The 25,057-nt window shown below is 40.5% G+C and overlaps 1 protein-coding gene across 5 annotated transcripts in view; it reads right to left on the reverse strand.

The window, feature by feature from the left end:
* Positions 1-372: 372 nt before the first annotated feature.
* The window catches only part of SYT16 (synaptotagmin 16), a 690,595-nt gene continuing 665,910 nt past the window's right edge, over positions 373-25,057 (reverse strand). For all 5 annotated transcript variants that reach the window (XM_078660330.1, XM_078660327.1, XM_078660329.1 and 2 more), the window contains one exon: positions 373-1,233. In XM_078660330.1, coding sequence (XP_078516456.1) covers positions 920-1,233 — 314 coding nt within the window. In that variant the 3' untranslated portion in view covers positions 373-919. The remainder of the gene's footprint in view (positions 1,234-25,057) is intronic.

Here is a 25,057-nt window from a genome sequence, read left to right on the forward strand (position 1 = left end):
GCAGTAAAATACATCTTTGCATGTAGACCAGTGGCATAGCTAGACTAGTTGCCACCTGAGGCCTTGTGCAAGAGCGGGTGGTGCTGGCGATGCCGAAGGTAAGAGCGGGGGGAGGGAGCCCACTTCCCCCAAAACTCGTGCCGCCCCCCCCCCCCCTTGCTACGCCACTGGTGTAGACCGCAACATTCCATTCAGCTGACAATTATGAATGTTCCTGTTAAAAATAATTGGGTACAGCTATGCTCAAACACATGATTTTATTGTTTCACTTGATGATGTGCTCTGATTGTGGATTTTTGAATATCAAAATACTGCATGCATCCTTAGACATGAACCAAAGTGTGCAACCCAATAATGACAACTCAAAGGCACTTGAAAGGTTACAGTAAAATATTTAGTGCTTTTTCATGCTACCTGAAAATATATTATTCAGTTTGAAATACAATAGTATCAAATGGTCATTCAGAGTAATTTAAAAACGCTAGCAAAAAAGACAGTTTCTGTTACATGCACTGGCAAATCACTGTAAATGACATTAGAGAACTGAGAGTATTTGCATACATTAGTAGTTTGAGTGAAAAAAATATATAATTTACTGCTGAAGAAGAGAGCCTACGGCACATAGTAAATCACTGAGGCGTTGAAATCAGCATCGCTGCAGTACGCTCCGTGTGTGAAGACGTTGCTACTGAACCTTACATTTTAGAGGACAGATAAATTAAATTGTAATCTATATTCTGCAAAAGTTCACTATTTTGTAAAACTTACTTCAGTTAAAAAAAAGATAAATGCATAATACAATTAAAAAAACGTAACCCTGCTAGGTCGTGTGTTCAATTGATATCTGGAGTGCAACACAACACATTGATGGTCACAGAAGGACAAATGGCAGTCTCTTAATATCCGCTGAGTCAGGCTGTTAAGATTCTAAAAGGGTATGCCACCGACAGATCTGTTGACCCCGTGAATCTTTCATTTCCAGCCAGTGGCTTTGTTCTTCTTCTCCACTGCTGTTCTGGCCAAGCGAAAGCCAGCCAATCATTTCTTTCCGCTTAATGCTACGTCTGTTGTAAATTGAAATCATGAGCGTGACATCAGAAAGCTGGAACAGGGCAACCTGGAAGATAAAGGTCTCCTTGTAGACAGGGTTTGGTTGTCCTCGTCGAATCGATGTCTTACAGCGAGACATTTCTGCACCGACAGAGTTGAGGAGACAAAGTTTGCCGTATGTATCTGGAGGAAAAGACAGGGTAGACAGATTACTGCAATGAAGCCATTCCATTACAGACAAGTTCAAACTGGATCTATTCATTAATTTGTTTATATGTTTTCATATACCGAAGTGTGGACCCTCAGGGTTGGGTACCAATGCATTTCACATATAGGAGCATGAATATTTTATTAGATTTCACATTTTAACAGCAGAGAAAATATTTATTGCAAACAAAAGTTTGTTAGGTCTCATTAAGATACATGATTCAGCAAGTTAGGCTTGTGGAAGCCTGATGCTAAATACAAATAAGGTTAGCATGGCCTTTCTAAATCAGCCTGTAGTCAGGAGGTCATTCCTTTGTCTAGTTTCCAACATTGTGATGGAAGTTTGAAGACCTGACAGCCTTAGGGTGGTCTTCCCCCAAACCTTTTGCCTTCCTCCTCAATTTTTGCCATCCTTGTTTTCGCTGACCTCAGGACTCTGCACACTTTACCACTGCTAACCAGTAGTAAAGATCATGAGCTCACTTATCAAAACATGGTAATATTGGCTCACCCCAACTGCCATATTTAATTTACTTATAAGCCCCTGGTAAAGTGGTACTAAATGTACACTGGGTCTGTAAATTAAATGCTACTAGTGGGCCTGCAGCACTGATTGTGCCACCCAATTAAATAGCCCTTTAAATATGTCTCTCCCAGGCCTGCCACTGCAGCCTGTATGTGCAGTTAAAATAAACCAAGAAATAGCAATACTCAATAAAGGGGCTGCGTATATACCAACATATCATATCAATATACTGGAGACAGAGATCGCTTTGTTTACATTCATGCGTAAATAACACTTAAGGCTGTTTTTCCAGAACATACCAGAATCGTCCAGGACTTTGGGCATACCGGAATATAAGGAATTTGAGCCAAAAATTACATTCATGGCTCCTACATCCCACATATAAGTGGAGGCTTTTTAAACTCTTCTCAAAAACGACTTGAACAAATCAACTTTTCAGCAGCATGCAAGAAGAACTTGACTAGACAAGAATTTAAAAGAGCTTTGAGAAATAACACTGAGTTAATTTTTCAACCGGCAGATAAAGTTGGTACACTTGTTGTCATCGATCGCACATATTACGACAATAAAGTTATTGCACATGTAATGGATGAAGAGACTTATTTGTTTCTTGACAAGGATCCCACTAATGAATTCATGGATACATTATCGATCACATTGAGTACAGTTTTAGAACAGGGTTGGGTTTCAGAAAGCACCATGAGATTTTTGAGGACCAAGTACTCCAAAAGACCACGGACATACATGCTGCCCAAAATTCATAAGAATCAGGAAGATCCTCTATTTAGATCCACTGTATTAGGGTGTGGCTTGCTACACGGACCTATGGGGCAATACTTGGGTTACTTCCTACAACCTGTGGTGCAGTCTTGGATTTCATTTATTCATGATACTACTGATTTCCGAACTAAACTTGATTCAATCTAAATCCTAGATGGTACTACTCATCTATTAAGCACAATTGATGTCACTTCTCTCTATACATCCATTTTACATTCTGAAGAACTAGAAGAAGTAGAATGGATACTTTTACAACATGAAGGAATTAGAGCCAACAAAATCTTTTTGTTGAAACTGCTACACTTATGTTTGTTTCACAGTTATTTTACCTGGCAAGACAAGTTATTTTTACAGTGCACTGGCACTTCCATGGGTTTTGCTGGGGCACCTGCTTATGCCAATGTCTTCATGGCTTTATTCGAAAATAAGTACATTTTTGATAACACACAGTGGTCTGAACACTTAGTGCCCGATTCTGATGCAGTTAGGAAAGCATTCCCACTTAGGGCCCGATTCTGATGCGGTTAGGAAGGCCTCCTAACAGCATTTGCTCCTTCCAAATCGGATCGGGAACGTGTCTTCCCAACCGAGGGCCCAAATATGATGCGGTTAGGAACATATGCTTGCATTGAAGTCAATGGGGTCCAACGTAATTGTATTGGAAGCATCTGGATGCATCGTACTCCATCGGTCGGACTCTCCCGATCCGAGTGGGTCGGAAACCATTTCCAAACTGATTCAGTCAGGAAGCTTTCCAACCCACATCAGAATCGGGCCCTTAGTGTTATAACTTTGTTACATTGACGATATATTTCTAATCTGGAAAGGTAATCAGAATGAGGGGGAAGAAGACAATTCTATCCTCAATACTCGCAATTCGTGGATACAATTCATACATGAAATCTGTGAAAATATGATCAAATTTTTAGATGTGCACATTGAACTCACCGATACAAAAGGAGATGATGGACGGAGCGTTTGAGCAAATCAAACCCTCACCCCCAGTCAACTGATCTGGGTTTAATCCATCACCATTCTTTAGCTCACTCAGCCACCCCAGTACCACTTTGCTCGCCATAAGTTGGCAGGGAATGCTCAGACGTGAGTCCCTTGCTCACTTTGCCACTGGATTCAAGCAAGCCGGGCTGAAGACGGCTGAAATGCCAGAAACCGGTCCTCGAAAGCTTGTTTCCGGTCCAGGGAAGGCATGGCTTGGCAATTCGGGATGGACTGTTCCCATGAGGCACAGGGTCAGACTGATTTGCATATGGCCATGTCTGAACTGGGGTGGCAGAGTGGGCTAAAGAACGGTGATGGATTAAACCCAGATCTGTTGACTCGGTGTGAGTCTTTGATTGGTTCAGATGCTCCGTCCATCACCACTCCCTTTTGTACTACTTTGTTCGCCATAAGTTGGCAGGGTATGCTCAGACGTGAATCCCTTGCTCACTTTGCCACTGGATTAAAGCAAGCCGGGCTGAAGACAGCTGAAATGCCAGAAACCGGTCCTCGGAAGCTTGTTTCCGGTCCAGGGAAGACATGGCTTGGCAGTTCGGGCTGGACTGTTCCCATGATGCACAGGGTCAGACTGATTTGCATATGGCCATGTCTGAACTGGGGTGGCAGAGTGGGCTAAAGAACGGTGATGGAATAAACCCAGATCTGTTGACTGGGTGTGAGTGTTTGATTGGTTCAGATGCTCCGTCCATCACCACCCCCTTTTGTACCACTTTGTTCGCCATAAGTTGGCAGGGTATGCTCAGACGTGAGTCCCTTGCTCACTTTGCCACTGGATTCAAGCAAGCCGGGCTAAAGACGGCTGAAATGCCAGAAACCAGTCCTCGGAAGCTTGTTTCCGGTCCAGGGAAGACGTGGCTTGGCAGTTCGGGCTGGACTGTTCCCATGAGGCACAGGGTCAGACTGATTTGCATATGGCCATGTCTGAACTGGGGTGGGAGAGTGGGCTAAAGAATGGTGATGGATTAAACCCAGATCTGTTGACTGGGTGTGAGTGTTTGATTGGTTCAGATGCACCGTCCATCACCACCCCCTTTTGTACCACATTGAACTCACAGCAACTGGACTGACAACTAGTGTCTTTCCCAAAAACGACAGACAGAAACAAAACACGTAGATACAATAGTTTTCATCCACCTTCTCTCAAAAATCATCTACCAGTTTCACAATTTATGCACATTAAAGGCATTACATCTGACCAACAGACATACGAGACTACAAGCCAGCATTTCGTACCAATTACATACAATGTGGTTATCCTGACAGCATACCTAACACAGCCATTTGTCAGACACCATTTCATGGGAAACATTATTACGATCAGTTAACACAAATTTTAGGAGAAGAGAGGTATTTGTTCTTAATGTTCCACAAAAACCTTTGACATCAAATGCATGGTTTTAAAACAATGGGAGCTGTTACAGATGGAACCTGACTTCAATGATTTATTCTTGGAAATACCTTTGTTTGCATATACACGGTCATGCAATTTCAGGGAATTACTATCTACTCCTCCTAATGCACAAACACAGGAACACAAAGGAAATGAACAAATGTCACAATTGCATCTATTGTGTAGATGTCATCACCGGAAAGGTTTTTTTGCATCCTTGCACAGGTAAATTGATCAAACTTAGACACACAGAGGATTGCAATGCAGAGGAGGTGATTTATTGTTTTAAATGTCCTTGTGGGTTAATTTATGTAGGCAAAACAGAAAGAAAATTCAAGGTCAGAATCACTGAACAAAAGAGCATGATCAGAACACACAATCAGAATTCTCACTTGGTAGTCTATTTGCTTGATTCTTCACACACTATCTCACAGCTACGCTTTACAGTTCTAGAACGTATTCAGACCATTAAGCACATAGACACGAATCAGAAGTTACTACAAAGGGAAACGTTTTGGATCTTGTATTTGGATATTCTAGTACCTAAATGGAATGAATGACAAAATGGAAATGGCATGTTTCTTAGAACAAAATAGGTGATGTAAGAGAAGTAATGTGAGCATATCACATAGATCAATGTTTCTTGTGTAGTTGATCCCAGATGATTATGTTGATTGGTGTCAGGTTTTTTCTAACATGATGTATTTCAGTTGCTCAATGTTTCTTGGCTGATTAGCATGTATTTTACTACAAATTAATTTTCACCATGCATGAGTAAACCAATATGTAATACGACAATATTCTCTTATGCAATGAGAGACTATATGATAAGTATTGATGTTTTGACAGTATTAAGTTAATGATGTATAATCGTTGAATTTACAGATATTTCACCACACTGGAAGTTTTCACTACTGTGTGCTGGTGACTTATCCATTATGTAAAAACAGAGGATCGCTTTTGAACAGCTTAGTCACACCTCAACAGGGGCATAACTTTGTGATATTCAACAACAATTGCATAAATATTGCAGCGAGGCACACGTATGTTAACAGATTTTTATTTTTATTAGGTTTGTTAGTTTAGTTGGTAAAAGAAACAACATTGATTCTGGATTATTCTATATTTTTTTATTCCATTCAATATTTTTTGGTTCGTACCACTAACCACTAACCCAGTATTAACTATGGCGGAATAACATCGCTATGGTTTGTTTACATCATTTCCTGTTTATTTGGGATGAATAACGTGCATGCATAGGAAGCATTAACCCAGACGGCACTGGATGCCATTACGATGCGGGTATAACAAAAGGCTGTGTACATACACGCGGTAAGACTAACATCTTTTATAACCTCGTTTTTTTCGAGTGGTATTTAGATTGGGTCAGAATTTTATATTTCGGTAATCTTGTTTATCCGGTTTTAGCTGATTGGCAGACCGTCTAGAAAGTTCACAGGTCTCGGTTAAAGTCTTGTAACCGACCAAAAAGGCGATAGAATTAAGAGCAAGAACATAGTATTGAGGTAGTGAAATCAACTCATTTTAGCTTTTTTTGGTGTTTAAAATTTGCTATGCAGGTACAATTCAGCTAAACACTTGTTATGATGTTAAGCCTCACAGCGTTTTCAGTGCGGTGGACCCAGTTGCTCTTAACAGTGATCAGGGTTGTGCGCAGAATATTGGTTTCAGAATTAAACATTAGTAAGAATTTTTGTTATCTTCCAGAGTATGATGCACAACACTTGAAGTTTTATTTATGCGTACACATCGAATTTTTGCATTCATGGCCTCTCGGGGATCGGGTTAGTAAATATATGTTGCACTGCTGGTCAGCAATAATTTTTTACTTTTTCACTCTATTTTTTCATTATACTTTTTTCACTTTGCATGTATTATGCCGTGTCAGTGTTCGTGGATGCATGTTGGATATACAAGTGGTTCACCACCTTCTGTTTTCAACTTATAATATTTTATTTTTGTGTAACAGATAGAGAATGATCTTATGTCTAAAATATATGTGGCTGGTTGTATTTATTATTTTTACAGTGTCCCCTGAATAAGGGTGCAAGACACCCAAAATGCATTGGGATTGATATGAAAGAAGACGAGAAAATTAACATCTGTTCAGGAATCCAACCTTTGTTATCTGAGTTCATTACACGGAATATAATATAAACTAAGTTGGTTTCCCCCAAAAACTTGTTACTAGAAGTTTTTTGAGTATTTAGTTGCTCATTTTGAATATCTTGTTTATATTAAATAGCTTGTATGACTTTGGCCTACAGACCCTATTTGTTTGAGCATTCTGTGTCTAGGCAGCTTCGGCTGCCTGGTTCGTAGAGACTATATTCACAAAGACAGGCAGGCACACATAAAAACTGAAGAAATTAACACAAATAATTTGCACAAATCTATTTAGGTTTCTAAATGATCAAGTGCATGATTTCATAGTTTCAGCAAAATAAACCTGTTGCCATGCCCAAACATTCCTGATTTTTAATACATATATTTCACCCCTAGGATAGGCGCTAGACATCCCATGGTGTAGGTTGGAGTGTAAAAAGATGGACATGTACCTTTAAATTGCACATGTACTGGTAGTGATAAACTCCTAAATTAGTTTTTCACTTCTGCAAGGTCTGCCTCTACCATAGGATAACATTGGGGTTACCCTATTAAATGTAATAAGCTGTATGTTCAAAATGGGAACAGTTAACCAGTTCATTTTTGGTGTCTTTGGATTTGTTATGAAAAATATTATCTTATGATAAAGTCGAATTTTAAATTACAGTTTTGAAAATACCACTTTTAGAAAGTTGGCATTTTCCTGAATAATCCATTTGGTGCATGCATCCTGTCTCTGGTTCATAACACTGGATGTAGCTGACAGTTGGGCTTTGTTTAGTCCTCATTGACAGCCACACCAAATAAAGAGCTTAGGTGTGCCTGGATGGGCCATCACTGGTAGGGTGGGGGCGGAGCTGGGCACAGTCCTATTTACACTTGAAGAGGCTGTATCCTGCCTCCACACAAAGGGCTCCATACCCCTGTAATTAGTCTGGAACCAGGACAGGTAAGACAGGAAACCTGAGGACTTCAAAGGGAAACCTCTAGAAGCATCTTCCACTTCAAAGAAAGGCCCAGGTATAAATACTGGACCTCAGATCCCAACTCTCCAGTACACTTCTGGAGCTGTAGAAACTCTATTAGGAAGAAGAACTCCGATACTGCTACAAGGACTGCCCCTCTGCTGTACTGCTGCCCTGCTGGACTGCTGCCACACTGGACTGCTGCCCTCTTGCCTGAGTCAGGGAGATTTGGACCTGCACCAGAGCCCAGGACATCCAGATTGACCCCAAGTCAACTGGCCTCCTGTTCAGAGCCACAGGGACATAACAGGTACCCAACCACTTGAACCAGTACCCAGATTCAGCTGGAGCAGGCCCTTGAACCCCCAGTGGAGCCCCCTAGGTCTGGATGCTTAATTGAAGCTTTTGGGCTCTTCACGACTACAAACGGGCTCATCGGAGCCAAAACCTTGGTGCCCGCAGAGCGTGCCAACACAAAGTTCCATCAACCCAGCTCTTTGCTCTACAGCATTGACCACTCGTGGGAAACGCAACCACGAAGCTCTGGCCACCCGGTCACAATAAATACAGGATCTTTGTGCTACAGGGATGACCATCCTCAATGCCAGGACGGCTCTTCACGATACATTGATGCCCATCCTCGCCTCTTCCCTACGCCATGCGGCCACTTCCACTGTGAATGAGACTAGAAGCGCTGGACCGGAAGTACAGAGCCTGGACTGAGAAGGCAACTTTTCAGTGGGACTAATCTGGCTCCTGGATCAGACCCGCACTCCATCGCACTCAGCTCGAACTTGTGACTTTCTTCTTGTCTCGTCGCACAACCAGACAGTCGCAAGTGGAGCTTTAGGCTTTTTGGTGCTATTTTCACTTAACTCTTAAAAAATTGCATCTCTCCCGATATGCTGAATGGATTTTTGTCTTTTTGCTCTTGTTTCATATATTAAAATCTGCTCTCTTTGTCAGTCAGTCAAAACACTTTATTTGAATATTTAAAATCATAAAAGACAAAATTACAAACATTTCATATATATAAAATCACACTAATCACTATGCAATAAATACCCACAATTTCATTAAAAACAATAAAATCAGACAGGGTTATTAAGGATGGTCGTTTAGTTTTGCCCCGAACAGCTGCCACCAAAAAACTAGCAAAACAGAAAATGTCGCGAGTACTACTTAACATCTGTAAATAAGTGAGCGCGGGCCTAACTTGTGTAAAACCCGCTTCCCTTAAAATTGGTATTAGAAATTTTTTCCGAATGTCAGAGTAGAACTCGCAAAACATAATAAAGTGCAAAGTGTCCTGTGTTGAAAAATTATCACACTGACATGGATTACAATTTTCAGGTTTGCCCCAGGTAGGAAAAAAGCCTAAAGTAAAATGAATTAAATTAAATCTAAATCTTATCAAGAGCTGGCGATGAAAAGATCTAGTTACAATTTTTAAATACGGCTCAAGAGACGAGTAGTTAGCAACACATAATTAGCTTTTACGAAGGGTTTCTTCAACTCCTGCTCCCCACGATCCAGTGCTAACATATTTAAAAAATGTGTCTTTGTCCAGCTCACATCCTCCTTTTTGATGCAGTCTGGTGATGTGTAGATCTCGGGGCGCCCTAGTCTTGTAAACATTGATCTTACATACACAAGCCAGGGAACTCTATTTGCTTTATCCATAGCTACACAATCACCTAAGATCTGATGGTTCAATGTAATTTCTTGATTTAACCAGGTCTTTACCCAGCAAATCAACAGGGCAACTTTCAATACGTCCGTTACGTAACCCAGCCCTAATTCCGAATGTATTGTAAAAATTGGGGTAGACTGAGGTACTGAGAGAAGGGATCTTAAAAACCTATTTTCCGCAACTTGGATCCTATCCTGCGATGTATGGCCCCATATAGAGGCGCCGTATGTGGCTATAGCCAAACATTTAGATTTATAAACTTTCAACAGTGCCTCCATTGGTCTTACCCCCAGCCGTTTTGAAAATCCCATAAGTGCTGAGGTAGACCTGGCTACAGCGTTACTTTGTCTCTTTGTCTAACATCTTGGGGGACCCTTTTTGTGTGGTGTTTTTATTGTTTTATTGTTTGAAGTGTTGCACAAATACTTTAAACCTTGCTTCTATGTTAAGGCCGAGTGCTCTGTGCCAAGCTACCAGACAGTTAAGCACAGGTTAATTTGGTATTGCTTGAGACTTCACACTGACAAGGATTATGGACCCAATTACTTACAAGGCCGAAATGTATACATTAGTTGGGGGCGTTCTATTTTTTGGGGGCTTTGACGGAAAAACGATCACTTCATGATGGATCCTTTTCCACTAATATGTGAATAACAGTTAATCAATCCATCTCTGAGTTATTACAACAACAAACTCTAAAATGGGGTCATATTTATATACACACTTGTTACTTGATGTATTATATTCACATAGTGCACACACTTGAGCTCTATGGATTATTGAGATAACCATTTATTCAAATGACGGGGTCTTCTATTGTATGGCTTTTTTGTAAATACTTCAGTGTTTGCTTTTGATATTAGTCAGGCAACAAATCATTATTGGGGATTTGTGAAATCTATAAATCTTATAATTTAATTTCTTTCACTTATTTGTGTTTGAATAATACTGCATGTGAGCCATATTATTGTAAGTAATACCTGCAGTTTTGAAGGTTCTGGTTGGCTCTAGAGGTAGCTAGTTCTGACAGATTTAGTATCATTACAATTAGATTTAGTTGTTTTGGAAACTGCGGTCACTCCATTCAGATGCCCTATTGTTGGTTACATGCTTACGGCTGGAAATGACACACTGAATCAGCAGGAATCACTTGCTACTTGACTGACTAGTTACATTTAAAAAAGATCTGTCAATGACATCTACCCAACTCCTGCACCCTTCTGCACAGACATTTGTTTTTGTTGTCGACATTCATTTGGCACTCTGGTCTGGTATAGCTAACTTGATCAAATTTAGATACTGCCATCTTCTGCAGAAAAGGCAAACTTTTATTGTCACACAAAACATAGGATCCCTGGTTCTTGCTCCAGATCCCTCCATCTTGATACTAGCAATATTCTTAAGTCTAGACAAAAAATCCATGAACCCTCTTAGAGCTATACTCTTTCCATATTCCCTAGAGCTTCCATTTTAATTGGCCTCAGGAAATACAATCCATTAGCTTCTCATGATTGCTCAGAACACTGCCCATTCCACATTTAAAGCCATTCACCTCTGACAGGCCTCTTGTTTCCATGATAAATATCTAATATATATAGGATCAAATAAAGTCAGCAGCATTTTTTAAATAATCTCCTAATGAAGCAATAATTGCACGAGGTCTGTTCAATTCCAATAATTTAGAAAAGCGTGAACAGACGACATACACTATACAACTTCCTGCATCTCCTTCCAAATGGATCCATTATTTCCACTTACAGAAATCATTTATCATAACCTATTTGCCATCTACTGCCATAACACTGGAGGTTTTTTTTGCTACCTAGTTCTAATTATTACCCTAACCATAGGTGCATTTATTATGCTCCAGTGCCCTTGTGATGGGATCAATTCAAAATGATTCATTCCTATTACAAATTTGTTATTCAGCTTTTAGATCTGAAGAGATAAACCTACTGCTAAATGTGTGCATACTCTGGTTTAACATGTGAAGCAGGTACCCACATGATTACACAAATGACAAATGGAATACCACGTTCATAAGCCAAGTAAAGGAAAGAAAAGTACAAATTCAGTAGGACGGGGAAGTTGGCAAAAGTCAGTGTGCTTTCTTTCTGGTGTCCCTTTTGGAGAGTGTGTTCAGCACCATATTTTTCACTTTTGTAATAATGTAAAAGAGGCTTTGGTAAGGCTTTTGCTCATAATGTTTCAGTTTCACACCTTTCTTGCATTTATGAAACTCTTCACTCTTCCCTAACACAACTGATAATTCATGCAGTAACGTGTAATTTGAAATGTGATCGGGGTGCAAAATGATGTTAGCTAGTGTTGTATGAAAAAAATGCTGCTATTTTTATTAGTACGTTATGTCTTGTGAACCAACAATGCACAGACCACAGTTCTCTCCTCATAAAAATACCTGTTCTTCATTTTACTAGTACAGTTGTAATCTTACACAAGAAAACAAGTGTAGTAAGAAAATGACACCACTTCTTGATTGATGACATTTAAGTAGTGACATCACAGGGCCTCCTTTAATTGACTGCTGTCATTCAGCATGGGGAATGTCCCATGGCCTCTGTGAGCTCAGCCATGAGAGAATGGTCCTCAGATTACCATGGGAGGAGCCATACTTTTTTCAGTTCCACACAGTTCGTTTGGGCCATGCATTCTTGGGGCTCCCCTTTTCTGCTGCCGGTTTCCTACTATCAAAGAAGGCCTCTTGAAGGCCATTAGAATTGGGGCATGGGTGCCCCCTAACACCATATTAGGAGGTACGGGGATCTTTCTGGACCCTAGTCTCTCTAAAGACCTTCCTTGACAAAGCAGAAAAACTAGATGGGCAGGAGAAGCTGACACATTGTGCTAGACATGGCTGTACACCTGTCCCAGGCATGGCTGCTCATCTGTCCTTAAGGCCAGAGGTAGGGCGAGTGAGGACTGACGGTTCTCACAAGCAGAGGACATGCTGAGTTGGTGCAGAGGGGCTCTTAGCAAATCATTTAGGTGACTGCAAGGGATTTGCCATCCAAAGCATGTTTTGCTAGGGAGGGACTGAAAAAAACCTGGTTGCAAGAAAGTGGGCACTTGCAAGGAGTGCAGTTATGACTACTGACATCAGTAATACTAAAAACTGTTTGTCAAATCATACTCATTGCACAATCACAGATACTAAAACAGTGCCGGTTATTTATTAGAACTTTACCTTTCCAGTAATAGTAAAAATAAAATTATATTTATTGCTATTCATTCCCTCTGTGGCCTCGACCCTCACCCCAATAAAGACAGTTCAGCTGTCTTTGATACTTCTATACTGAATATAATTGACACGGATGGCTGACATTTGTATTCAACCATTAAACTTCCGGAGAAAAAAATCCACATTTGCCAGTATAGCGGACTCTACAAGAAAAGCGCTGCTAGGCAACCAACTTCAAAGCTCAAATTTTTTTCCATGTATGTTTTGTGTTGATCTTTTCTATTTCAGTTACAAATGCTCTTTGCACATTTAGAAACTGAGAACCACAAGGTGTGATCTTACACGTCTGGTGAGAAATCACTCATCGAATTCGCTGAAAATTGCGACAGGCTTAGACTGTTGTAAAAATAGAAACATACATTTAACTGTGAGCTGGCGCTGATTTGCGACACTCTCACTTCACTATGGCATAAAAAAACTGTGTCACATCACTATAATGTCAGCTTCAAAAAATATATTTGGTTCCTTAGAGTGTCTTTCATCCATAACAGATCATAAAACTCAGTGATCTGTACCACATCGTTATTTCCCTATTGATGTTTTCCTTTCTCTGACAAATATGGAACTAGTTAGAAATGGACAATATACCGCAAGTGCACTTTTCAGGAAAATATGAACAGTATGCCTGTAGGGAATCGGAGTGTTAAGCTATGGAGAAGAGAGGTCAAAGATATGATGTGAGCTGGGACTAAGCTCCCACATGGGCTGTCAATCTTGCAAGCCTTGCTCGGTCAAGAAATGGTTTAACCATAGAAAATGTGCGTGGTTTGTGTGTAGCAATTGGTCAAACAATAGAGTTATAATATTAAGAACTTAAAGGGCCAACTCAAGCCACCTAAAAGGAGAACAATTAAATAAAGCAAGTCTAGGAGAAAATTAAGGGAAAAATAGAGAACCTTTTGTAAACATGATGTTGTAAAAGTATCAAATATCAATAATAATGAAAAAGGCCACAACATTGTCCACATTACACCATATTCTGGATATCAGCTTTAAATACAGTTTGAACTCATATCAACAGTTTGAGCCCCAGAGCGATCATGGACTGAAAAGTGTTGAGTTGAACCACTGGAGCAGTTCAGGGCCCGCTGGCTCAAAGGCTGAAAGACACAGGTTGAACACTGGAGTTCTTGTTCAAACTGAACGGCCAGTCTAAAAGTGTCAGTTTGGCACTAAACTAACAAACAAAGGTGATGTCAAGGTTGCTGAGTTCCCAGCTAGAACTGTAGTGACACTTGGGTGAGTGTAGTGCTAGAGGCACTTTTGTGGTCTGTCACCCTGCGATGACATTTGACTATCATTATTTTAATTGACTTTAGTGTGTTATTTTATCTTAGCCTGAATGTAGGACGGTCCTGCATCAGCCTGTTTCTTTTAAAAGTTTCTTTCTTGTATCTTGCAGTCTTTCAGCGGGAGCTGTCATGGAGTAGGATAGCCTTGCTAAGAACAGAAGGTGTGGGATGTGCATTTGAAAGTGTGAGAAGGAGAGAGAGTTGTGGAATGTCCTTTTTGGTCTCGAAGTGCAGTGTTGTGGGCAGTGATGCACACATGTGCTCGGTGTTGTACATTGAGGGATAAAGTATGTGATGGTATGGACATTGAGAGATGAAGTATGTCAGTCAGTCAGTCAACAAAGCTTTATTTCGATGAAGTATGTGAATGTATAAGCAGTTGTGCACAATTGTGCATTGTGTTGTACATTGATGAGAATTATGAAGTTCTTACTATTGGCTTTGACATGGTCTCATGTCATCTTGTTTTCTGACTCTGCCTTGCCTTCAGCTGTTCTGCGTGCACAGCAGCGCTTGCAAGTTGTTTGGGTTAATCACGTTCAAGGATTGTTTTTGTGAGAGATTGTTTCATGTACCCATAAGGGTTTTGTGAGCTTCGTCAAGATAAAGGCTGGAACATGCGAGATTTGGGGAAGGGGACGTGGGAGCTCCTTCCTGCCATGGGAATGCTTGCTTGGAAGCTGGCCAGTTATGGTAAGATTCCTCTGGCGTGGGTGTAGGTCTCTCCCGAACCTTCTAGTGTGTTTTGAGATTATAAAGCTGAGGGTTGTTGACTTAGAAACCGGGAGTTTGGAATCCGAACGGGGATGGACACGTCTACCTCGGAGCGTGGAACCCTGGTTGCTGAGGCTCTCAACCACAGCTGTTTATCTTCCCCAGTCAGGAGCGGGCTGAGATGCAGTGTTTGCACCAGGTGAAGTATTGAGTTTTGACTAGTGCCATTGTGATGCGTGGTTCCAGTGGCTGTGGTAATTTGAATTGTTGAGTTTTAGTTATTGCCATTATGATGTTTGGCCAGTGGCTTTGATCATTTGAGGCACTTTCTTTGTGATGTGTGAGTGAGTTGAGGTGTACATCCAAAGTAATCATTTGATGTATATATATATTTCTGATCTCTTGCAGGACGTCCAGTATATTTGCTTGAGTCTTATTACAGATTATTTTCTGCTTGTTTATTCATCAGGATTCGGCTGTTATATTTACCAAGTGTGTAATTATTGCTTGCATATAAACATATATATCTCTTTGTGTATTTCAATGTTCTGCATTTGGCATCTGGGAAAGCCTTTCTGTTAGAGAGCATTGTGTAAAATAAAACTCCAAGCCTTATTCAAAAAGAGAGTCCTTGCATTTTGTAAAATAAATCCATTTTCTAAAGGTGTTGTTTGTTTTGTGTTAAAGTCTTTTGTTTCGCCAAGTGTTGAGCCATCGTGCGGGAGCTGTATAATCTGAGAGGCGAAAGCAAGACAGTGAGGCGCTGTTGAACAACAAGTCAAACAAGCATCTGCATTGCAATATGTCTCACATTTACAGTAGTTTCAGCTATCGACAAGGCAGTATTAAAGAGGGACTAACAAACCTAATAACGAATCAGAAGCCAGCATTTACGAAGGACAATGACACAAGCCAATGACAGATATGGGAGGAGAGTGGGTGGGGCTCAAGTACATAGTCCAATACAGCAAGAATCACAGAGCAGCGCATGTGCTGCCTAGGCTCGAGCTAACAACTAAGAGAGGACGGAAGGCTGGTCAAAGCAGAATCGACCCCTTGTGCCGAAAACCTCCGTCCTGCCAACTATCACCCATCAGGGGTTAGTCTAAAACCTTTTTGGAATTCATGTCTGCATTACTGCACTAAAATGCATTAGTCACACATTATAGCACCCAAGGGATCACCAGGACAAAGGCGCCTAATGCCAGAACCCAACTTCATACCAAAACAAACCAGCCTACCAGTGAGCTAAAATTAGCTTGTTATTCTGGATGCTGCTGACATTTTTGTAACTCTCACTTACTAGTGTCTTAAAATAGTTTACAAAGCTGGACTGTGAAATCACTGTGTGCGACTGCCAATAGGTAGAGTTTAAGCCAGGATCCCAGCCTCTGAGTGTAAAGGGCCTGGACTACCTGTTATGGAGCAACACACAGCTGCCAGACAGACTGCAGCATATGGTAATTTGGGCCGTGACTTGCATTGTTGTTTCCGGCGGCAGGTTAGGTACCAAACCCCTCCCCAACTGGTGACTGCACACAGGCCAGAGATGATCATTTAGATTTTCCCAAAGTGAGGAGGCAGGCAATAGCTTTGTTATTTTATTGCCTTTTGCGCCTGCCCCAAAGCATGAGAGAGAGAAATCTGCCTGGCGTCTTTACTGCATCCCACACGTGACCCCTCTCTCTCACAGTGCTCACTGGAGTATCAAGCTGGCTAAGGAAGCAGGAAGCTGTTTGTTTTCTGGGCCTAATCCGGGTCTTTCTCTGCTTATGTTGTGTCCTGCCAGCCGACCTCTGCCTATTCAGCCCCAGGGTGCCTGTATACGAGACATTGTAAGACAATGCTCAGTGCTAACAGGAGCCCGACCGCTGATTGGAGGCCCTACATCAGGGGGGTGTCACCCTACTGCTCTCAGAGCAGTGGAAACATTTAAAATAAAATGATAATAACAACATTTATTATAATTTTATTTTTATTGCTATGAGGCTAGGTTAGGTGGGGCAGGGCTGGTGTCACAGGGAGGAGGAGTGGTTTGTGCACAAAAGTGCCATGACAGTTTGGTCGGCCGTCTTGTACCTGCCAAACAGTCATGGGCACTTAGCATGTTCTCTTTTGGGCTGTAATGCACAGACTGGGTGGAGAACATGCACAGGCTCCCACTCCCCGTCTGAGTGCCAAACCACGGCACTCAGACCAATCAAAAAGCTGCTGTCATGCTGGTGACAGCCTTGTTATGATTGTCTGAGTGGAGCCTGTGTCTTTCCTGCTTCCGGGATGAGAAGTGAGACGACATAAAAGAGATGGTGGTTGTGAAGAGGTAAGTATCTTTTTAATATTTCCCTTTTTTCAACTCCCCGCCTCGCTACCCCATTCCCTACCAGCCACCACTGCCCTACATGTGAAGTCAACAACTTCTCACCTGCTCCAATAACATGTATGGAGTGAGGGGTCTCATTGTCCGGTCCCTGAGAGACCAGATATTTAGAAGCGCTACCACCACAGTCCAGCCTGAGCCACTCACTGTCACCCGCAGCCCTGTGTAAACCAAAGTGGCTTCTCAGGTCAGCAAGGCAGTCCTGAGAGAGTCTGAATCTGCAGCGTGACAACATGGCACACCATCAGGCTGCAGTACTTTAAGTAGCAATTTACAGTAGCAAGAGGTAGTCGACCTCCCAAATAGTGCAGACAGGTGGCAGTGATGAGGGCTGAAAGCCCGAAACCAGTACTAGGATGCTTGATTCCTGACATGGCCTGGCTGTTCGGTCTGGACTGTTCCCATGAGGCACAGAGTCAAGACTGATTTGCATATGGCTATGTCTGAACTGGGGTGGCATGGTGATCAAAATAACGATGGATTAAACCCAGATCTGTGACTGGGGGTGAATGTTTGACAATGTTCAACATTCCGTCCATCAACTATTTGTGTTGCATTTTCACCCTAAGTGGGAAGGGTATGCCCAGACGTGGGTCCCGTGCTCACTGGAGTAAAGCTATCCTGGCTGCTGAGGGCAAAAGCCAGAAACCGGTCCTAGGATGCTTGATTCCTGTCCAGGGAAGACATGGCCTGGCAGGTCGGTCTGGACTGTTCCCATGAGGCACAGGGTCAAGACTGATTTGCATATTGCTATGTCTGAACTGGGGTGGCGTGGTGAGGAAAATAACAATGGATTAAACCCAGATCTGTGACTGGGGGTGAATGTTTGATAATGTTCAACATTCCGTCCATCATTGTTTTGTGTTGCATTTTCACCCTAAGTGGGAAAGGTATGCCCAGACGTGGGTCCTGTGCTCACTACGCCACTGGAGTCATGCTATCCTAGCTGATGAGTTTTGAAAGCCCGAAACCGGTCCTAGGATGCTTGATTCCTGTCCAGGGAAGACATGGCCTGGCAGTTCGGTCTGGACTGTTCCCATGAGGCACAGGGTCAAGACTTATTTGAATATGGCTATGTCTGAACTGGGGTTGGCGTAGTGAGCAAAATAACAATGGATTAAACCCAGATCTGTGACTGGGGTGAATGTTTGCCAATGTTCAACATTCCGTCCATCAACTTTTTGTGTTTCATTTTCAATATATTTCCCCCAGGTTTACTGGTTGATATCTTGCACCCAAAAGAAAAGAAAAGTGAGGTAGCATTTTTTATTTTATTGTACTTTAAAAAAAATACATATTATGAGTGTACATTAATTCTTAACATAATTTTTTACAACTAATTTATTATAAAGTATAATAAACTTTTCCTTTAATTGTCCCTATAATTTACCACGCAGAGATCTTCATTTTCACCCAATTGTGGAATCACTATATGGTAAAGTAAAGGGAAAAGTAAAACAGTTTACATAACTCAAACTAAATAGTAAAATCTTTTTATCTTAAATATTAATATAAATTAACTTTATATCATTATTTTCAATGTAGAAGAAAAAACATGCTACAGCACCTTAAACTTAATTTTGAATCAAGTGTTTATTTAAAATAAACATTTCAATTTAAACATAATTATTTTTTCTTAGTTTTATGTTAAATAAATTCATTCCCACCTAAAGGAAGAAATATTTTTTATATGCAATAATAATTATTAAAAGTGTGAATTAGGATTAATTATAAGTACTTTAAATATATTTAAATGAACATGAATGTTCAATTAATGCATCATTTCAAAAGCAGTTAACATATTTTATAATTAAACAAATATATGTTTTATTTTTAGATATTTTTTAACCTTAAATTATATTTATTTTTATTTTCAAATATTTTAAATAATTTAATTCAACATTATTATTAAGTCTTATTTGAGGTCCCTACCTCCATTATTTTCTATTGTAGGGTGTTGCGGGACCAGTGGTTGGCCATTTGCAGTGCTTAACTTACTCCGTCTTAGATCTGTAGTAATTTACTACTCTTTGGTTACCTTTTTGGCTGTAGGAAATTGAGGGGAACAGTTTGTGAAAAGAAATGGCCTTACTCTTTTATCTGTATGTGTATGTCCCTCCCGCAACTCCTCTGTAACCCTTTCCAAGCCCCTTCTTACTCCTCCCAAAACCCCTCATATTAAGTAATAATCATGCCCCTTTTTCCAGTCACTCTAGTGCTTTAATTTGGCAATTTCTCTCTGGTACTGAGTATCTGCACTTCTTTCATTTGAAAGGATAACTGATGCAATATTTTAAATGAGAGAGTAGCAGTGCTTCTCAGGAGCAAGCTGGTAGTCTAAATAGTGAGAACCTGCACTTCTGTATTTCCATGTAAAGCACTGTGGGTCTGATTCGCAAATTTTAAGTTAGACCACAAGTCTAACTTAGGCGAAAAGTCTAACTTAACTACTGTTCCGTATTCACAAAAGGTAAGTTACTACTAGTAGTTTTACTACTAGTAAACATACTAGTAGCAAAGTTACTAATAGTAAAATTACTAGTTGTAGAATTACTAGTAGTAGTTTACCTTTGTGAATACCAAAAGCTAGTAAAGTTAGACTTTTGGCCTAAGTTAGCCTTTTGATCCAATTTACCTTTGTGAATCGGGCCCTTAGACTTTCGGTCTATACTTAGACTTTGATTATAAAGTTGGACTTCAGGCATAAAGTTAGACATCAGATGTTAAGTTAGACTTTAGGTCTATGTTTATCTTTGGGAATCAGGCCCTGTGCCACTCACTGGTCCCAGCCACATTGGCTACTAAGGAGTAAACTTACACGTGTGAGGGTCTTCCCAGAGAAAAGATAGGAGTGGTGGAGGTAAAGATTTACCTTTTAGGATTGTGAATATCATTTTGTAGTACATTAGTAGAACTATTAAAGAACTACAAAATGCAGGGGCATATTAACAAGCTCCTTATCGCCGCGATATCGGCACTTTTCTGCCGATAACGCGGCGATATCTGCATTGCCCTATTATCAAGGCAAGGGTAAGTCAATTAACGTGGCTTAAAGCCACATTAATTGACTTAACTCTGCCTTGGTAATAGGGCTCCTTTCACGATAAACTCATTGTGAAAGGGGGCGTGCAGTGGGTGTTGCGGTGGCGGTTCCACCGCAACACCCATTCACTTCGACGCTGCCACCTATTATCAAGCTTGGCGATAATAGGTGGTAGCGCTGAATTTAAGAACAGTTCAGACCTGTTCTTAGGGTGGCGAAGCGAAGAGAAATGCTTCATTTCTCCTCATTTTTGCTTTTTCCCTGTGTGCTGCCTTGTGCAGCACACATGGAAAAAGCAAAATGCCAAGGTTTGTTTATGTACAGGAAGGTGTACCTTCTTGTACATAAACAAATCTCTTTTTAAAAATCCAATTTGTAACTTACATGTGTGCTGCATAAAGCAGCACACATGTAAGTTACAAAATGGCATTTAAGCTTTGTTTATGTGCAGGAAGGGACTCCTTCCCGTACATAAATTAACCTTCCCTGCCAGCGCAGTCGTTAAGTTGTAAAACTTATCGCCATCGCAGGGGGAAACGCTAGGCTGCACCATATCCTTGGTAATATGGTGCAGCCTAGCGTTTCCGAAGTGGCGAAGAGAGGCGTTAAGCCAAGGCGGCTAACACCTCTCTTCTCCACTTTGTTGCTAATATGCCACGCAGTTTGTAAACAGGCCCCATGGAATCTACTTCCCTATAGACTGACAAGTTCCTGAGTGAGTTCAATGTCAGAAAACTGTCACATTTTATTCAATTTCCTGAAAGAATAGTCAATTTTTGCAAGCTTTCTTGATTAGCTTATTATAACAAGGGAAGTCTGACGCCCACCAACATTCTCTATAGATTGCCTAGAAATTAGAAAATTAGAAAAAAGAAAATCATTTCCTATTCTACTTTGACTGGTAATGATGTTGAGAAATATTTTCAAATTAATATAGGGCATGTGGAACAAGAACCCTATAAAAAAACAGAAAAGAAATAATATTCTAAGGATAGCAATTTCCAGGTCGGTTTCCAGGATTTATGTTTGTTCATTTCAGAAACACAGCAAAGTATTGAGCAATTTAATTAAATTGTGAAAATGTCTTTTATACCTTGTATGTTAACATTGACCCTAGGTTGCACCACCATATAATTCTAAACGCCAAAAGTATATCTTTTTTGTGGGTGCACTACAAGACAATGGGGGTCATCATGTTTAAGCAACATAATTGTCACATTCAGAAAAAAGACCATGGCACAGGGATACAACCCCCTATCATGGATGGGCTTAAAGGTCTTCCAAAAATGTAAATATTTTAAAATGTTATCTACAGCCCAAATGTGTGTACCTGTGTCACTGATGTTCATAGTGCACAATAAAACACAATCTGAAAATCTATCCTTTCTCCAAATGCCACCCCAGGAAATGCTTTAATACTAGCGCAATGGTATTGTGGCGTTAGGCGCCAGAATTGTAATCAACTGTAATCAACTGAGCAGACTGATTTGAGACTTTTGCAGCTCATGAATTGTACCCCAAAACAGATAGCTAGGCCCATCCTGCCACAACCAGGATAATGACTTAAAGATGTAGTGATTAGTGAAAAGAGGAGTTTTTTAGTAACCCTTAACTGATTCAATTCTGTTTACAGTCATATGTATCTTTGTGAGTTTTTTTCTGTCCTGGAGCTTTGACATTATCGATGTCTTTGAGAATTATGATAATTGTCCCACACTGCAATGACCAGAACAACTGATATCCAGTGCACTGCTACTACAATCAGTTGCAATATCAGTTCTTCACTATGACAGAGACTATTCTGTTGAGTTTGGTCATTCTGATTAATAGGGTACTAGCTGAGCAAATGGGCAAAGACTGCATTTACACATGTGCCAAGACTAATAACACAATTTGAACTTCTTACTCTGCAGAGGGTGTTCCAGTATTTGACCTTTAGCAAGGGCATCTTACCAGGCTGAAAGAATGCAGACTGGATTTACCTGGATAACTGGATACTCATATTTGGCACATAGATGAAAAAGTGAAGCATGTTCCCATATGCAGGGCTGACCATGGCAAATATAGCACTTAGAAAAATAACTAAGAATCAGTTAGTTGTCTACATTCCTTTGCAATAACCATGCAAGCATTTGTATCTATATATCTAGGTAAGTTGTTTCTGATAACCTGGTGTCTAGTCAGATTACCCCACTTTATATCAGTTCCTCTCAGTTGCACCAGGCATTATTATTAAGACTAATCATTTTGGAAACAGTCAGTGCATTCAATGAGAGCACCCCACAGACCCTGCACAAATCCCCTTGCATGCAGCTGCGGTCATTCAATGCACCCGCCTGCAGTGGCATCTCTGAATACCTTTGTAAAGTGCGGCAATGCAAACAGGGACAGTGCACCATATCTATAATACGGGCCCTGGTCATTTCAAGCTTCAATTGTCCATGTAATTGTTTGGGGATTTCAGTAGCTTCAGATGCGTTATGCTCTTTCCAAAGTGAATTAACATCTGTTATTTCTAAATCAAAAAATATTTTTGATAAATGGTGATGTGCACATTCAATAAATGAATGAGAGTTTTGTAAAGTGTGGCTCTGTACCCAACAAGAGCGTCCTTTTGCTAGGGGACATTATGAGGCATGAATGTTCAGAGAATAACCAGGTTTTAATTGTTGTGCAAAAAAAGAAGACAACTGAGCCCAATGTGAATACGCAGAGACAATATGTTCCAATGTTCAGCTGCCAGGTAAGTGAAGGAACAGCAACCTTGAAGAATTCTCTTAATGATAGGGGCTTAGGGCGTAGGCAGTGATGTGAAGCTGAATGAAATGATGAGCTCATGCCTTGAAGAGCAATCTGGCATAAGCATGAAGCCTTAAAGATTAATCTTTTATCTAGGGGAAGACAATGAGTGGCAAGAGTGAATGGATAAGAGAGAGAGAGTGAGAGGGAATGCATAGTACTAGACTTGCAGGAGTATTCTGTATGGCTTGGGTTCTTTCCGGCAGATATTTGGAAAGTCATAAATATATGAAATTACATTAGTCAGGTTTTTAAACAATAATAATTTGGCCTACTATTTTTCGACACTTTAAAGGAAGCACATGGATGAGTTCGCGAAAACAAGTAGAATTGGTAACCCACTGGATAACGAGGGACTGAGAGAACAATTCTCTAGACTTGAGAGACTTAAAAGAAATGAAATGTGAAAATGGTGGAATGGGGCCACTCTAAAACAATACATTAAACTCAGAACAATTCCTAAGGGCCTAAGGTTACACATTTTCCCCACATATGACGACTTAGATGGGGACTTGCTAGCATCTTGGAAAAAGGAATTGACTTCGAATTCCATTAATCTAATGAATATCTTAATTGAAAAATCACAGGGAAAAGTCAAAAAACTAAAAACTGAGATAGAGGCATTGGAATTGGAGATAAAAAATCTGAACCTAACAGAGGCAACAGAAAAGATTGACAAAATCTTGAATTATATTATGATCAGCCATCAGACAGAGATAAAACAATGTGAGGTTAAGAAACTAAAAAGAGATGAGATAGATTATGGCACTGGGAGGGTTTTTACATTTGCCAAGAAATATGACCATCTCATACGGAAAGATATGTACACTAAAACATCAGACAACACATAAATAAACTCAAGCTTCTCCACACTCAATACTCCACAGACCAGTGAAAGTGAGTCAGAGAGTGGGCATGGAACAAAACAGGATAATCTTACCAGCAACCGTTTTTAAAGGGAAGTACAGAGGATAACAAGCATTTGCAATGCAATCGGTCTTGCCTATGGGACCTTATGTGTATTTAGCTATGCAGCACGTTAGCATCTACTGTTCTTTAACTTGGAGGGAAAGTAAGCACCAAACTGTGTGACACGCCAGGTATGGGAACACATGGAGATAAATATTGCCTTTCAGCGGGAAATGGTATAGTCCAACGCTCTGTTTTTAATATAAAATCAGGGCCTTCGGTGGTCATATCACTGAAAATACAAGATTTGAAAAAAATATTATTGTCTATGGGTGCTAGTGGAAGACAATTTGAATGGACTGAAATCTAGAGACAGCTAAAATGATTCTGGTATTTTACTGACCTCTACTGGTCGTTTTCTATCAAGACAGTTAAAAAGAGGCAGTTGAACAGATAAAAGCCCCTAAGCGGAAGCAGACAAGTCCTAGGGCTGATCTCAAAAGCCCACAAAGTACATACACATATAAGAATGTACTAAAGTATATACAAGAGGCCTTGAATGCTCGACCTAAAAAAGGGCAACGGAGAATAAACACTATACATGGACATTACAAGAAAATAAGGAGGGGAAGAGAGGGGGCAGCTCAGGAGGAAGGAAAGAGGGGAATGAAAACAGAATCTTGAAACAAAGGGAACTAGACGACATCACAGTGATCAACCTTATAAACATGTCACTCAGTACTGATTCAATTTCACTTCTACAAAAGGGAATGAGCTTCTGCCTGAATTATGTGCGGGATGTCTGTAAGATGAAAATAGATGTTTTTAAATACATTAGACATTTGAAGATAAAAAAGTTCTTTGCACTCAATCCCCAGGCAGTCAAAACAATTAATGAATCTCAAA

The sequence above is a fragment of the Lissotriton helveticus genome, chromosome 9 (assembly GCF_964261635.1).
Source record: "Lissotriton helveticus chromosome 9, aLisHel1.1, whole genome shotgun sequence".
In the NCBI taxonomy this organism is placed as follows: Eukaryota; Metazoa; Chordata; class Amphibia; order Caudata; family Salamandridae; genus Lissotriton; species Lissotriton helveticus.